The 17,431-nt window shown below is 38.0% G+C and overlaps 1 protein-coding gene across 2 annotated transcripts in view; it reads right to left on the reverse strand.

Annotated features, from left to right (window-relative positions):
* Positions 1–345: 345 nt before the first annotated feature.
* Positions 346–17,431, reverse strand: part of LOC123672840 (roundabout homolog 2) — a 327,252-nt gene continuing 310,166 nt past the window's right edge. For both annotated transcript variants that reach the window (XM_045607151.1, XM_045607150.1), the window contains exons 4-7: positions 11,208–11,474; positions 7,150–7,427; positions 5,516–5,732; positions 346–3,488 (exon numbers count right to left, since the gene is read on the reverse strand). In XM_045607151.1, the coding sequence (XP_045463107.1) occupies positions 1,585–3,488; positions 5,516–5,732; positions 7,150–7,427; positions 11,208–11,474 (2,666 nt within the window). In that variant the 3' untranslated portion in view covers positions 346–1,584. The remainder of the gene's footprint in view (positions 3,489–5,515; positions 5,733–7,149; positions 7,428–11,207; positions 11,475–17,431) is intronic.

Here is a 17,431-nt window from a genome sequence, read left to right on the forward strand (position 1 = left end):
CTTCCGCAGCCACCGTATTCTGCAGATCTGCCCCCCCAAGTTTTTCCTGTGCTCAGATATATCGCCGATGAAGAGGTAATCGTAGAAATTGAGTCCTATTTTGATGCTTAAAACAAATGCTCAAATCGAAAAATTGTATGACCGCTATGATCGTTTTATCGGCCTCGAAGCCAACTATATTGTATATACAACCAAATTGTATCAATAAAATGTTTTTTTTTTCTATTTAAGCTTACGAACTTTTCTGCCCAACTGATACATTGAAAATGATTGATCTTCTCACAAAGCACAGACAAGAAAAATTGCTACCATTTGATGTTTTTCTGTTTTTAAATTTACAAAACCAAATTACTCTCAAAATTAAATGAAGCCTTTGCCAATGGTATAAAGGTGAAAACAAGTTCAAATTGAACAACCACATTTGACAACTCAAGAGTTGTAAGAATTATCCACCGAGAATATTTTGAAGTGCCAACTCACATTGGTGATCTTTCGATTAAATATATGGATTTGCAGATCGTCAGTTCATTAGTACTAACGCTGCTACGATCATGTCCAGATCTTCAGTCTGGATCGGACTTTTCCTAAACATACGTGAGTGAAGGAAGCTCCATTTTATTTACATTCCTGGAAAACATATGAAAAAAACTAAAGAAGAATAGAAAGGACGATTGAAAATACGGTTTTTCTGTCTTTCTCAGATTTGTATACTTGCCGATAAGAAGATCTGAACGTATGTGGTGAAATTCATGATGACCATCAGGTCTGCCGTTTTCCTGATTCACATTGGTACAATTAGTAGTAGAGTTCGATGGTACAGTGCTTGTTATTACCCCACTAGAATAATGTGAACAGGTTTTGTTAGTGGCAGTATAGACTACAAAAGATAGTGCCTGAGTGAAGTGAATAGCACATGTGGAATACCTTAAATTTTGCTTACTACGTATAAACAAAAAATAAGTAGACGTAAAATTGTTCTTATTGAACACGTATTGATATTGCATCCCTCATGAAGGTGCCCATTTTCTAAATATTCGGCTTAATAAAATTCAGCAGGGATTCAAAACTATCACGTGTCATTCATTCATTTTATATTATTCTGGCTATTTCAAAGCCAATAACAAGATGATCCCAATGAATTGCTTCTCTTAATACAATCCTTCACCCTAATTCCTCCTTTCCTACTAGTTTTTTCCTCTATAACTTTCTCAACTTCATTTAAAAAAATATCTGCACTGGACACTAGAATGTCTTTTCAAATAACTAGCAAATTACTTTACCAAAATGAGCATAGTAGAGGAATTTAGAAAAAAATTATTAGTGTAAACTGTTCTACTAATTATACCAATCTAAAACAGGCTTTAAATATCGGTTTTCCCATTGAGTTGTTCGATTTAGTCATATTATACGTAACGAGTTTCATATTTCCATCTTCAGGTCTGATCGAAAGATCACCAATACAAGAGTAGGCACCTTGAAGTAACAGTCTGTCCAGTATCACATCAGTATTCCCTAGATCTAGCTGCGCGTGACTTTCTCGTATCGATTATCGACATCTTAACTAATATGGCACTTACAAATCCCTCACTTATTAAAGCGTTTCATATGGCAAATACTCGTGGACAGCACACCATCATTAGACGGCCCAGCTTCCGCGTATAAACAAGAAGACTCACTACAGGAACAGGTAGTCTCATGGCTACTCGAATGCGAACGTCTTTCGTCGTTATCTGGGCTACCGTGATCGCCCCAACAGATGGCGCCGCCGACTTGACTCGACTCACAGCAATTTCTCGGTGTGTGGTAGAAACCCTTAGGAGGCGGAGCTCCGCGAAAACCGGCAGAGCAGTCGCTCAGACCCGACGAGCAATGGTACGAGCCCGAGCGCGAGTTTTTGGAGGGGGGTCGGTAATCCTTGGGAGTGTGCACGGCGTAACACGCGTAGGCCTCCTCCCTCCCGCTGTTGCTCCCTGGATGCAACGGGGGGTCTAAGGTATGCTCGTAGGGGCAATCTGGAGGTGGGTGATCCGGCGGTGGGGGTATGATCTCCGACCAATGAGGCGGCGGTAACAACATGGTCGTAGCGTAAGGGGTGGGATTATCTAAGGGTTTTTTGTAAAACGTCGACAAGTTCCTCGTGTCGACTTCGGCGTAATCCGCCGGTTGGGAGAGTGGTATCGAAGAGTCTTTATCGCAATCAGCGGTTCTCCAACCTCTGTCTATCCACAAGCTGTCTTTAGCGTTCAATTGCGTTGCGTTCACTACGGTTACATTCAGATGACCGAGCTCCTTGTTCAACGATTGTCTCCTCTTGAAGAAATACACGCCTACGGACACGCAAACGAAAGCCAAAGCGAACCCTGCCAACGAAACCACGAACCACGGTTGTCTGACCAACGGTACCAAAGGTCCGAAAGTCCTAGGGCTCTGCGCCCTGGAAGCCGTCAACAAAGGCACCGAATTGGAAAAAGGTCCCTGCCCAACACTCGTCATAGCAGCTACCCTAGCAGTGTACTGCTTTCCGTTGGTCAGATTGCTGATGAGCACCGAAGTTGTCGTCGCATTGATCAACATATTCCTCAGATTGATACCTTTGTTGATCTGGATCTTGTACCCTACAATTACACCGTTGTGATGTTGAGGCGGTGGTGGAGACCACTTGACCCAACCTGCCGTCTCATTGAACACTCCGGCTGTTATAGAATCCGGAGGTGCGCTTGGAACGTCTTCTAAGGTCTGGGCGATCCTGGAGTTCGACGGCTGACCTTCCACTGACTTGTAAAACGGCGAGATGAAGAACTCGTACTTGGTGAACTTCTTCAGGTTGGTCACGGTGTAACTCTTGGATACCGCGTCTAAGACCGTCAAGACGTTGTAGTTGTGGGGACCACCGGACAGTTCCCTGAAACGGATGTAGAGTCCCTCCATGTAGTCGGGGGAGTTCAAGGTCCAGCTCAATATGACAGAGTCGGAAGTCTGCGGTTGCGCGTCTATCAAGTCCACTATCTTGGTGCTGAGGAGGGTCCTGGCCATATCCAGCTTAGAACCGTGGTCAGAGAACATGTTGGCCAAGGTTCTCACCATCGCGGACAAAGAACTGGCCGGAGATATGCCGTGAGAATTCTCTGCGCGCACTATAAAAACGTAAGAGCTATCGGGTTTCAAATTTTGGACGGTCATGCGCGTGTTGAACACTCGATGCGCCACGACTACCCATCCCGTTTGCAGGTCCGGACTCCAGTATTCGATGGTGTAGCCCACTAGGGTCGGATCTCTTTCGGCTGGTTCCCAGGATAGGATTACTGATGAGGTGGTGACGTTGATTATCTTCGGGGCGCCGGGTGCCTTCGGGAATGTGGACGGGTCTGGACTTCTGTGAAGGGATGAAGTGGATCCTTCCACGACACTCAGGAAGGCCGACCAAGAACTCTCGCCACTTTCTGATGCCGCCGAACATGTGTATTGACCGGAGTCTTCCAAGCGAAGATCTGAAAAACAATATTATTAGAAATGAATCTCGGCCACCTGGAAATGATAAACCTTGAAAAATACATATCAAAAAAGAATAAATCCAAGATCCAAATGCGGTCAGGCGGTCTCCAAGGGTGTTTTCATATTATACTTGTATTCTCTATAAAGCTGTTCATGCTATCAAGAAGAGAGTTTCTAGGTACTACCTTTTTTTGTTAAATGTCAATTTTGAACAACTTCGGTTTGGTGTCTATCCTTTTGATTGTTTTTTGGACTGTGTGTCCGCAAGCTCTTTTCACATCTTCAACTTCTATATTATTTTTCCCCTTTCGACGAAATATAGTATGGGTATCAGGACGAAATTGTAAAATGGTTCCATAAAAATTTAAGTGCTCCATATTGTATTTTCGCCTTGCGGAAACATGCAATTTTCGTTACATCAATATCTCCGATTTCACTGTGTACCTATTCTTAAAATTGAATATCTTGTGAAGGTAAGGTACTATGAGAGGAAAACTTGAAAAAAAAATCAACCTTCATCTCGAAAACATAACGTTTGCGGTTGTATGTTTATAGTTTTTTGCTTAAAATGATCCGAGGAGCGAATAACATTATTATTATTATTATTTGAACTGGGGTCGAATAACATACTTGTATTCTGATGTTGAGGATATTACAAGAATTTCTCTTGATTTCATTTGGTAATTTATTGAAAATTTTTATGCCCTTATAAGATGGGGAAAGTTCAAATTTCGTTGTTCTATGTTGAGGTGAACACAATGTTTCGAAGTTTCTCTTAGAATAATTATGATAGTTCGATAGTACAATAAAATTTCCAATATTACGCTTTATAAACAACAGACATTTGTATACAATACAAGGGACCGTCAAAATGTGATGTTTGATGAAGAGCGGTCTACAGGAGGAAAGTTGGCTGATATTGAAGATCAGACGCATTATCCTTTTTTGTGCTGAAAATATCCTATTTACGTTAACTGAAGCACCCCATAACAAGATGTTGAATTGCAAATGACTGTATACCAAACTGTAGTACACACCTAAAATTGACGTGGATGGTAAACAAATATTTAATTTATTTATAGCATAATAGGATGCATTCAACTTTTTACTCAAAACATAAATGTGTTCACACCATCTCAAAGTACTGTCGAGATGAACACCCAAAAACTTAACTTTTTCCGAAGAAGAAATTTTCACGTCTCCCAACTGCAGGGTCAATGAAACAGTGTTCCTGATTCCGAAAGAAATAGTCTTAGTTTTTTCCACATTGACAATGAGCGCATTAGCACTACACCAGTCCATGAAGCTTCCTTTCAATATGCTGCAGCAAGAAAGGAGTTCATTATTATTTCCAGATGCTATGGCGATAGATGTGTCATCGGCAAATAAAATCAATTTTATAAATTCATAAAAATTAAGATGTTCAGGTAAATCCAATAGAAGATCACTAACCCAAAGGGCTTCAGAATGACTCAAAATACATATTGTAAGAAGAAATTTTGAAATTTAAGACAATTAAAACAAGGAAAAAGAATAAGGACATGCTCTCAGGAGGAGTGCTTACCATAGACACGTGTTTCGGGCATTCGGCCCTCATCAGTACTGTGAAAAAGTGTTAGGATGAGCAACACTTGAAGGAAAACAACAAACAAACAGACGTCCATTTTGGCTTGTTTTATAACAATACCCTCGATAACCTTTCCACATGTTAAGACAATTATGTTTTTCACTAAAAAAAATAATCCCAAAGCATCGTTTACTTAGCAATTTGGTGAAATTAACACTTCCAGGTTTGGTATATTATGAAGTTTTTTGGAACCAGAACCAAATCACCTATTGATATTAGGTTCAGCCGAAGAAATTAATATGCACTGAATTCATTCGAAGAAAGTGAATATTAAACGCTCAATAAGAGACTACTGGAACAAGCTGAAGGAAAGATTTTTTATTTTGAAAACCCATATAATATAGGATCAAGGTTTCCATCCTGAATAATAATCATCATTATATAGTTGACACTTACCATCAATATCCAGAACACCAATCTCATTTATGGAGTACCTATTGGGTAATTTATTAGGTTGTAGCAATTTTCCATCTTTCAGCCATCTCATCTTGGGTTGATCCCCTTCTGGACTCAAGGCTTTACAATGCAAGGTCACCATGCTGTGTAGAGGCAATGTCTGATTGGAAGGACCTAACTGGATGATTGGCGGAGGTAGGTCCGCAACAGAAGTTACCTGAAACATGTTGATGTTTATCAATCTATTGAATCATCAATTAATGTAAAGAAATTGTTTATGCCACCATGAAACTATGGTAATTCGGCTATGCTACTTATAAAAAATCCAGAAATAGCTTGATAAGAAATCATGTGTTACAGTCTGCATGAGTATTTTATTGTTATTCCGATTGTACGAAGGTATTCAGAGTTAAGATAATACTTCTAATAAATTTACGATTTGAATTTTTGATCCATGGACAGTATTCATTTCGTAGGTCAGTTGTAACCCTGATCTATGGCCTTAAAAAACGGTCAGTAGTTTTAATTGCTGTTTTCGCTATAGATTGAATAGTTTATAAAGTGATACATTTTCACAGAATGTCAATTATTTCTATTGAATGTCTTTCGGATACTGTATTATTATCCCAAGAGGAATGAATGCGAACCAATGGGGTATTTAGTGTGATGTCTTTTTGTTGATGTGTGGATATTCTAGGTAGAAGTATAGAATTATTGGGAAGCTTATTTCTTGTTTGGGATTCTTGTGTTATAATTCAACGGATATTTAATTACTGTTGGATTGGCTTCAAGAAGTATATAAGTGTAGAACAGATAGTGCAAGTATAATAGTAAGAAGAGGTGTACGATATTCCACAGTTTACAGTGGAAAACACAATTTGAATAACAAACATCGTTATTGATTTTCATTTGATCTAAATGAAATTGAAGGTGTTAAACCACGTTATAATTTGCATAATTCGATCCATCATAAAAGAAATTTTCTGGTTTTATATTTATTATGTAATAAACCTGTATGTTTCATTGAATGTGAAATAAAAAATCATATTTGCAATAATGCATTGGTCATTTGGAAATAATTATATCATTTGAAATATTATTCAATATTCATTATTATATTGTCAACTAGATCATGATGTTCAGAGTCCTTATTATATGCACATTAAAATAGTGTTTTCTCCTGAACTCAAGCGACGTGTTTCAAGATTTTTGCGGTATCTCTTAAATTTTTGCTGTAATTAGATGTTTGTAATCCTCTTTACAATAAATACTCATTTGCAGAGGCGTTCAAAGATTGCACGGAATAAAAATAAAAGCGGATGGTTTGGTACTGGAAGAAGGGCTTCAAGGTTTGTCTTGATATTCAAGCTACTTGACTCGCACTCAAGCTCAAGTAGCTTGAGCTTGACTTGAAATCAACTCAATTTCAAGTCAAGTAGTAGTTTTTCAATACCAAGTCAAGTATTCGTTTATTAAGTACTTGACTTAACATTGAAACACTACTACTTGAGTTGAAATTGAGTTGATTTCAAGTCAAGTTAAGCTCAAGCTACTTGAGCCCTAACTGGAAGCTAGGTATTTTATGAGATGCTATGGGTCAACAATACTGTCTATCAAAAATGAGTTTTGCTCACCTGCAAATACGCTCTAACACTTTTCGATCCAGCCACGCTCAAGGCCGAACACACCAGGTAACCCGTATCCTCCCTCTGGACCCCTTGTATACGCAGTGTCCCATGTGCGTTGACGTGCATATGTCCGTATGAAGTATCGGGAAACATCAATTGCTGCGAACCTTCCTTATGCCAAAATACCGAAGGTGGTGGATTTCCTGTTGCCGTGCATTGGAACTCGACCACTCCATTCAAGCCCACCTTTTGATCCAGAGGCTTATCGATGAATTCCGGGGGTGCTGAAAGGAAATCGGAAGATTATTTTGAGAATGAAATGATGGATTTCACCGATTTGTCGATATATTTGTAGAATCGAATAAAAGGCCGGAGGATTCCGGGATCGCCATTTCATGTTTCGAATGAACTTATGACAATCATGTCATGATTAGAATAATATGAATATTTCTGTGCTACTAAGCTACTACAAATCTTGTACTAAACTAGCGTTATTTGATAATCAATTTGAAAGATTCAGCTGTATGGATTTGAAGAGTATAGGCCACGATTTCATATATACACTGCGCAAAAAAATTAACGCACATTCTGAAAATCTCAATTTTAATGAAAGTTAACTCTACATTGACTTTATAAATTATTTTTTATGTTCTCTCGGGAAGGTTTTGAACGAAACAAGACACATTAAATGGAAGAAAAATTCAGGATTTCACCGAATCTTATGTGAAAGAAGAGAAATAAACAATTTTCAAAATACTGGAATGCTGATAAGTAATTTAATACTTGATATTTCCACCCCTTGCGTGAATTACAGCTCGGCAACGACGGTTCATACACAAAATGAGTGATCTTAAAATGTTCTGATCTAATCCTTCCCAGATTTCTCTGAGTTGGATTCCTAAGTCATTAAGAGTAGCTGGATGATTTTCTGAACTTCTCAGCCTTCTATTGAGGTTGTCCCAAACCTGCTCAATCGGATTGAGATCTGGACTTTTTGCTGGCCATTCCATTCGAGAGACTTCAACCTCTTCAAGGTACTCCTGAACGATGCGCGCACGATGGGGTCTGGCATTATCGTCCATAAAAATGAAATTTTCACCAATGTATGGGGCAAATGGCACTACATGCTCTTCAAGAATATTCCTTATATACCTATCAGCATTATGAGCACCATTATCAACGACCACTAGGTCTGTGCGAGCAGTCAAAGATATTCCACCCCATACCATAATCGATCCTCCCCCGAAACCAATAGTATTCAGGAAATTGCACTGAGCATTCTTTCATGTGGACTTCTGTATACAAGGTAACGTCGATCACAATGGTAGAGGCAGAATCTAGACTCATCTTTGCAGAGAACTCTTTCCCAATCAGCCTCTTCCCAATGGATATGCTCTCTCGCAAAACCCAAACGCGCCCTTCGATGGGCTGGGGTAAGAGCTGGGCCGCTTGTCGCGACACGAGGCCTTAAATCATATTCTCTGAGGCGATTTCTTATTGTCTGAGTGCTAATTTGCACCCCATGAGTTTGCTCAAGCTGATTTTGGAGGAGACGAGCGGTTGCAAACCGTCGTCTCAACGAAGAAACTCTCAAGTAACGTTCTTGAATGACAGTTGTTACCCGTGGTCTACCCTGTCCTGGTCTTCGGACATTCATACCTATCTCCCTGAATCGCTGCAACATTCTGGATACACTTGTATGGGAAAGTCCAAACCTTTCTGCAATTCTTGTGTATGTCCACCCTTCTTCTCGCAAAACTACCGCTTGGGCACATTCCTCTTGGGTCAAATTGCGTGTTTCGCGTTGCATAGCGATCGAGTGTAGAAAATCAAACGAAAGAAAAACTATTGATCACTAGAATTGATCGAGACTTTAAGATTAGATAATACGGCTGGGGAAGAAGTTGCCAAACTTTTTCGAAAGCTTGAGATGGGTCCAAGAACACAACAGTGAAATATTTGTTGTATTCCAAGCTTGTTGATTACACGATATATTTGTTGTATTGCTGAGAGCTTCCCCCTGAAACCTTGTAGCCTGTTTAGGTCCATCTCTTCTTAACAAAATGATTAGTGGTGGGTTTTATAAAACTTTTGTCGTGGTAATTTGCTCGATCGAATCATTTTTGACACTTTCATATATCTCAAATTACAATCAACGAGTTCATTGATCAATCAAGGTTTCATGGAACCCATTGTTAATGTATTGAATGAATAATTCTTCGTGTTCAGTAAGTTCCATTCTTAGAAAATAGGTGAGTATCTCCTTGAAAAGGTGTTTTTGCAATGAAACAATAAAACGTGGTAACGTGGTAAATCCTCTCGTATACTAACCGATTTTATTCTTCTGACTGAAATACTAAGCTATAATTCAAACCGAATGGGATCCTTTCTGGATGAGAATGCAAGGCTTGGGAATTGTAGGGAACTTACAATTCCCCAACATGTATTAAGGGTTGCGCACCCCACTATACAGCTGTAGGTTCGTTATTTCAGTTTGTATCGAGAAACAAGAACGAACTTAACACAGAACAAACCATCTTCTTCTTGTATCTCAAGAAATAATCGGAGTTCTCTACTAAATTCGAAAGCTGAAGTAACTACACTCTTAAAAACTTAGTTGTCGAAATGTGCGTCAAATGATGACTGAACAATCCTGTGGACAAGAGTGTGATTACTTCAATTTGTAAATAGAATAACCGTCATATTGATTTGGAGCATATTGATCAAGTGAGCACTCCAACAAAGAGTTGTATCAGTATGAAGTTATTTTCACTCAACTGTGTTTTTGTGAATAATACAGATAAAAAGTCTGAGTGGATACTTCCTTAGGTTTTTCTATCAGAACCCATACCCCTGTGTTGAAAATATATCCATTTTATTTGTTGATGGATTATGTAATTGACCTATCTAAGTGTGGAAGAACCATATTGAATTTTTTCATCAGCAAGATAATAGCATATTATTGCGAAGGAGAATAATTTTTTTTGGTAACTATGGATCAATTTCAAATGAATATCATATTGGAATTGACAACTTTTTTTGGGGATTCTCTAAGAATAGTTGTCAAATGTACGAGAGATATTAGAGAATCATAATTACTGCTAAAAACGTTTCCGCTTTTGGATGAAGGACTTCTTCGTATAAGTTGATCTTCATCCCAGAGCAATAAAAAACATAATGTTCTTAAATTATACATTGTAGATTTGAAAGGGGTTTCATTGCACCGCGATCTTATTGTCTATTGTGCCCCCATCAGATCTGTTTTCGCTATTAGTCCTCATAATCTACAGCTCTTCCTTCAGTAGCAGAGGATTTATAAACTCCAGTATCTGGGATGGCTTCAAGGAGGTAATTTCCTCAACTCTACAAGTCTCTACTTGTCTTGGCTAACGATGGCGAGGTTTTACGTCACCAGGTGGTCCGGAGTTTCTTCCTCCTCCTCACATACTCTGAACTCGTTGTTTAGAGACTTATTTTCATGAGGTGCTTTCTGAAGAATCCAGTGAGGAGGTGTAGCTTATTCTTGCTGAGATCCAGATAATCCTTAGACCTCGAAGTATCAAAATTTCGAAGAAACTTTTTGAAATGATCCAATCTAGTTGTAGTTACATACTAATTGCTGTAAAATCCAATATTGTCGATCTTTTTTGTTTTGCTCTGAGAACTATTCTAAGAGCAATTGAAGATCAGCTTATTTTTGTTAGTAGATCAACCATTGAGTGAGTCGACATTCTAAAATAACTGATGATGTTGAAATGGAGATTTAGTTGAAGGGTTGTCATGGTGACATTTCTAGGGGAATGAAAACAGCTAAAGATTTTGTTTGTTAAAAAAAATTGATAAGGCTTATCTATGTATTTGAGAGCTACATTTCTATCCGAGAGATGAATAGTTTCATTTGCAAATTATATACCCTCTTGTATCTATCCAATACCGTCTGTAAAATATTATGTGAATGGTATTGATTTGAGTGTGAGGTTATTGAAGACAATCATTAAAATTTGGTGGAATTCCTTATATTAATTATCATATTATTAATTGTTCAAATAATAAAATTAACTCACAGTTAACCACCAGGGACGCCTTGGCTGCAATGGTGCCTACGTCATTTTGAGCATCGCATATGTATATCCCTTCGTCCGACATTTGGACGTCATCTATGGACAACGATTTATCATCAAGTATACGGGCTCGTCCAACAGGCATCTTGCCGTCTTCTCGGCGCCACAAAACCACAGGCGCTGGTTCACCGTCAACGCGACACTCGAATTTCGCTCGCTCTCCTTGAACTGCCAGGATGTCGTGGGGCTCTTTGGTGAAGAATGGTTTGACTGAAATAAAAATTAGAAATGAATTTTGAATCATTATGTCGATTTTTGTATGTATTACTGCATTACAGACATATAACGAGCGTTCATTGAAATTCGTGGTGTGGAGAAATGAGAGTGAATTTTCTGTGATTACAAGTAGCGCTTACCTTGTACCATATATAGTTCCCATATAGTGATATGGTACAAGCTAAGTGCTACTTGTGATCACAGAAAATTCACTCTAATTTCTCAACGGCACTCTTGACCACGAATTGATGAATGAACGCTCGTTTTCTTCAAATAGGCAATGTTTCGATGTTTATGCTTTCTATCCCAACACCTCTGTGAGACCTTTCAGAAGCATAGAGCTTGTGTGAGCTAGGAGAACCAGTTGGGTTCTCCCTTCAGGCACAGCACTTCTAATTTTTTATCCAACAGTGGATGGTTGGACACTCTTTAGTTCCTGACCTTCGGTTTGGGAGTCGTAGAATGATAACAAACATGATGAGTACATATACTCTGGGACATAAAAAATGCAACACCAAGAAGGTGTTGGAATTAATGAAGAATTACCGAGTATGTGCTATCGTTGTATTCTAAATAGAATGACACGCAATTTTCACTGACAATATACAGAGGATGGCATATGAAAATAAAAAGCGAGGGATAGCTACTACAAGGCTATCAAATGTAAGAACCTTTTTTATAAATCATTGGGAAGGTACTTTGATGTGATTCAAAACAATTATTCCTGTCAAAGAAGCTAGATATTGCCTGTATACGATAACTTCCACCCTTGCAGTTGAAATAGAGGAAAATATTCATCTCATATCCAGAACATTGATTGTTTATTTCCTGAGAAACCTAGGGAGGCTGAGACTTTTGACGATGTGTGTATTTTCCATCGTTAATGGCATACTTTTCTCTTAAAAATGAAACAAACATCCATTGATTTATTTCTTTCAAAATATTTTTGTTTGATATCAAACTGAATCCTCTCATCGGAAAACATCCATTTTGAATACATAAATAGATTAATAAATGAATAAATTTCATTCAACATTAATTCAGACTATCTAAAGTGTCATTCGCATTGAAAGAATGTCCAATTATTCATTAATTCATTATCATGACAGACTGTGAAAAATCATATGACAAGGTTGACCAAGGTCTGCTGAATACTAAGTTGGCTGGTTTTGGTTTTTCTCTGTCGGCTTATAAGTTTGTAGCATCCTATCTGAGGAAGAGAATCCAACGAGTCAGGGTGGGTGGGGAACTGTCCACAAAATATATCGCAGTGTCAGGGGTATCACAGGGCAGCAACCTTGGTCCCTTACTGTTTGTGATTTTTATAGTTGACTCGACAGACTCTGTGAAGTTTTGTGAGTGTGTCATATTTGCGGATGACTTTAAATTATTTAATCATATATCTTGTGCTAGAGACTGTAGAGTAGAGATTTGAGGTCGGTTTAGGAGTGGTTTGGGCCGATAGGATGACATTGAATGTTGCTAAATGTCATGTTTTAACATTTACTTAGTAGGGAGAATGAATGTAGGGATCTTGGTGGGATCATGAAGTCAGACTTTGAATTTAGCCCGCATTATTAGGCTATTATTAATGAAGCCTATAAAGTACTTGGTTTTGTAATCAGGAACACTAAAAATCTTAAACAAATAAAATCAATAATAATACCGGTGTGAATTTGGCAGACCGTTTCCAGCAGACTGTTTGACGGAAACACCCGAAGGCGGTGACCAGTGGCGTGCGGCAAAAAAACGATTTATTATGGAACTATTCTCTAGATCGGATAGATATTTAGGAAGTGGATTCCGTATAGTATTCAGAGTATCCGTTGGAGGAAATATTGATTTTTTATAGATCTCGGGATATTTTAGCAACGTTTTTATTCAAATTATCATCAGTCTAACTTGAAAAATTCATATCTACGGAAGTACGCGTCGGAGCATAACCATATTTGGAATGTAGATTACTATTATCCATGTGAATGAACTGTGAAAAAATGATTGACTTCCCTAGGGATCCAGGGGTAGTTTTTCCAACCCTTATATTTCGAAAATTCGTAACTTCGGAAATACGCGTCGGACCATAACCATATTTGGAATGTAGATTACTATTGGCGATGTAATTAAACTGTGAAAAGATGATTGACTTCCCTTGGGATCCAGGGGTAGTTTTTCCAACCCTTAAACATCGAAATTTCGTATCTCCAAAAGTACGCGTCGGAGCATAACTATATTTGGAATGTAGATTACTATTAACGATGTGAATAAACTGTGAAAAGATGATTGACTTCCCTTGGGATCCAGGGGTAGTTTTTCCAACCCTTAAACTTCTAAAATTCGTATCTCCGAAAGTACGCGTCGGAGCATAACCATATTTGGAATGTAGAATACTATTGGCGATGTGAATAAACTGTGGAAAGATGATTGACTTCCCTTGGGATCCAGGGGTAGTTTTTCCAACCCTTATATTTCGAAAATTCGTAACTTCGGAAATACGCGTCGGACCATAACCATATTTGGAATGTAGATTACTATTAACGATGTGAATAAACTGTGAAAAGATGATTGACTTCCCTTGGGATCCAGGGGTAGTTTTTTTAACCCTTAAACTTCGAAAATTCGTATCTCCGAAAGTACGCGTCGGAGCATAACTATATTTAGAATGTAGATTACTATTAACGATGTGAATAAACTGTGGAAAGATGATTGACTTCCCTAGGGATCCAGGGGTAGTTTTTCCAACCCTTAAACTTCGAAAATTCGTATCTCCGAAAGTACGCGTCGGAGCATAACCATATTTGGAATGTAGAATACTATTGGCGATGTGAATAAACTGTGAAAAGATGATCGACTTCCCTTGGGATCCAGGGGTAGTTTTTTTAAGCCTTAAACTCGAAAATTCGTATCTCCGAAAGTACGCGTCGGAGCATAACTATATTTAGAATGTAGATTACTATTAACGATGTGAATAAACTGTGGAAAGATGATTGACTTCCCTTGGGGTCCAGGGGTAGTTTTCGTACCACGATTAGTTTATCGCGCAATTTCAACTCACACAGGATTCAGCCTGTTGTAACCAATTGATATGGCCACAACCCAAATATAATCGATAATCTGTAAAATCTATAATCGATTCTGTGATACTCTCTGCGGAGATGATCGTAGTGAAAAAGAATTGGTCTAGGATATGAGTGAAATTTTTTTTTACACTGAGTTTATTTTATTGTTTTTCAACTTGATAAGAAGAACTTGTTACAGGTTTATACACTGTTAAGAATATAAAAAGTAAATATGACCTTTTTTGTTTGAAGGGATTACCCTCTTCAACTAGAAGTACGCACACTAACTAGTGAACATATAATAAATCTAACAGTGATTGCGGCAGACTTAAATATCTACAAATGTACATTGTATCATCCCTTAATTCGTAAAGTGGGAAACATGGGTTTTCTATTTGTTATCATATTTTACAGGTAGAAGTGGGATGGGCTCATGTAGGTGGATGAAAAAAAACAGACACAAAACTATTAAGTAGAGCACCCTATGGAGTATATCTACATAGTAAATAGCTAATTTCAACAAGTGCAACAATCAATTCCACTCAAACAACTATTTCGAATTTTCGAAAAATAAGGGTTGGAAAAACTACCCCTGAATCCCAAGGGAAGTCAATCATCTTTTCACAGTTTATTCACATCGTTAATAGTAATCTACATTTCAAATACAGTTATGCTCCGACGCGTACTTTCGGAGATACGAATTTTCGAAGTTTAAGAGTTATAAAAACTACCCCTGGATCCCAAGGGAAGTCAATCATCTTTCCACAGTTTATTCACATCGTTAATAGTAATCTACATTTCAAATACAGTTATGCTCCGACGCGTACATTCGGAGATACGAATTTTCGAAGTTTAAGAGTTATAAAAACTACCCCTGGATCCCAAGGGAAGTCAATCATCTTTTCACAGTTTATTCACATCGTTAATAGTAAACTACATTCCAAATATAGTTATGCTCCGACGCGTACTTTCCGAGATACGAATTTTCGAAATATAAGGGTTGGAAAAACTACCCCTGGATCCCAAGGGAAGTCAATCATCTTTTCACAGTTTATTCACATCGTTAATGGTAATCTACATTCCAAATATAGTTATGCTCCGACGCGTACTTTCGGAGATACGAATTGTCGAAATATAAGGGTTGGAAAAACTACCCCTGGATCCCAAGGGAAGTCAATCATCTTTTCACAGTTTATTCACATCGTTAATAGTAATCTACATTCCAAATATAGTTATGCTCCGACGCGTATTTCCGAAGTTACGAATTTTCGAAATATAAGGGTTGGAAAAACTACCCCTGGATCCCTAGGGAAGTCAATCATCTTTTCACAGTTTATTCACATCGTTAATAGTAATCTACATTCCAAATATAGTTATGCTCTGACGCGTACTTTCCGAGATACGAATTTTCGAAATATGAGGGTTGGAAAAACTACTCCTGGATCCCTAGGGAAGTCAATCATCTTTTCACAGTTTATTCACATCGTTAATAGTAATCTACATTCCAAATATAGTTATGCTCCGACGCGTACTTTCCGAGATACGAATTTTCGAAATATAAGGGTTGGAAAAACTACCTCTGGATCCCAAGGGAAGTCAATCATCTTTCCACAGTTTATTCACATCATTAATAGTAATCTACATTCCAAATATAGTTATGCTCCGACGCGTATTTCCGAAGTTACGAATTTTCGAAATATAAGGGTTGGAAAAACTACCCCTGGATCCCTAGGGAAGTCAATCATCTTTTCACAGTTTATTCACATCGTTAATTGTAATCTACATTCCAAATATAGTTATGCTCCGACGCGTACTTTCCGAGATACGAATTTTCGAAGTTTAAGGGTTGGAAAAACTACCCCTGGATCCCAAGGGAAGTCAATCATCTTTTCACAGTTCATTCTTATCACTAATAGTAATCTACATTCCAAATATGGTTATGCTCCGACGCGTATTTCCGAAGTTACGAATTTTCGAAATATAAGGGTTGGAAAAACTACCCCTGGATCCCTAGGGAAGTCAATCATTTTTCCACAGTTCATTCATATCACTAATAGTAATCTACATTCCAAATATGGTTATGCTCCGACGTGTACTTCCGTAGATATGAATTGTTCAAGTTAGACTGATGATAATTTGAATAAAAACGTTGCTAAAATATCCCGAGATCTATAAAAAATCAATATTTCCTCCAACGGATACTCTGAATACTAAACGGAATCCACTTCCTGAATTACTATCCGATCTAGTGAATAGTTCCATAATAAATCGTTTTTTTGCCGCATGCCACTGGTCACCGCCTTCGGGTGTTTCCGTCAGTCTGCTGGAAACGGTCTGCCAAATTCACACCGGTAATAATAATGTTGTATTGTGCATTGGTCAGACCCCATTTGGAATATGCCTCTGCTATTTGGTCACCACAGATAGAGGTACATATCGACGCAATCGAAAAGGTGCAGAAGAGGTTTTTAAGATATCTTTAGTTGAGAACTCATAATACTTAACCATATATAATTTCTTATGAAAGTATGCTGACCGAATTTAATATGGTTAGATTAAGTATTAGACGTGACCTGATACTATTTATTTATAATGTTGTTAATAATTTAAAGTACCAAAAATGTTCCTTGAAAACAAATCAATTATATTTCCTTAAATGAACTTGCGAATAGGAAGTAAAAAGCTTTTCCAGTGACTTCAAGTAGTTCACCTGTGAATCGAATGTTGTGTAAAGTTAATGAAGCGGTTCAAAAATCTGATATAGATTTATTCAATAGTACAGTAAGACATATTGAATCTGTGATTTTGGCTGATGTTTGATACTCATATGTGTTTGTATGTTTCTAGTCATGGTTGATATGTTAGCTGTATGTTCAAGCTAGTGAGCACTCTTAA

This window comes from Harmonia axyridis, chromosome 2, assembly GCF_914767665.1.
Source record: "Harmonia axyridis chromosome 2, icHarAxyr1.1, whole genome shotgun sequence".
In the NCBI taxonomy this organism is placed as follows: Eukaryota; Metazoa; Arthropoda; class Insecta; order Coleoptera; family Coccinellidae; genus Harmonia; species Harmonia axyridis.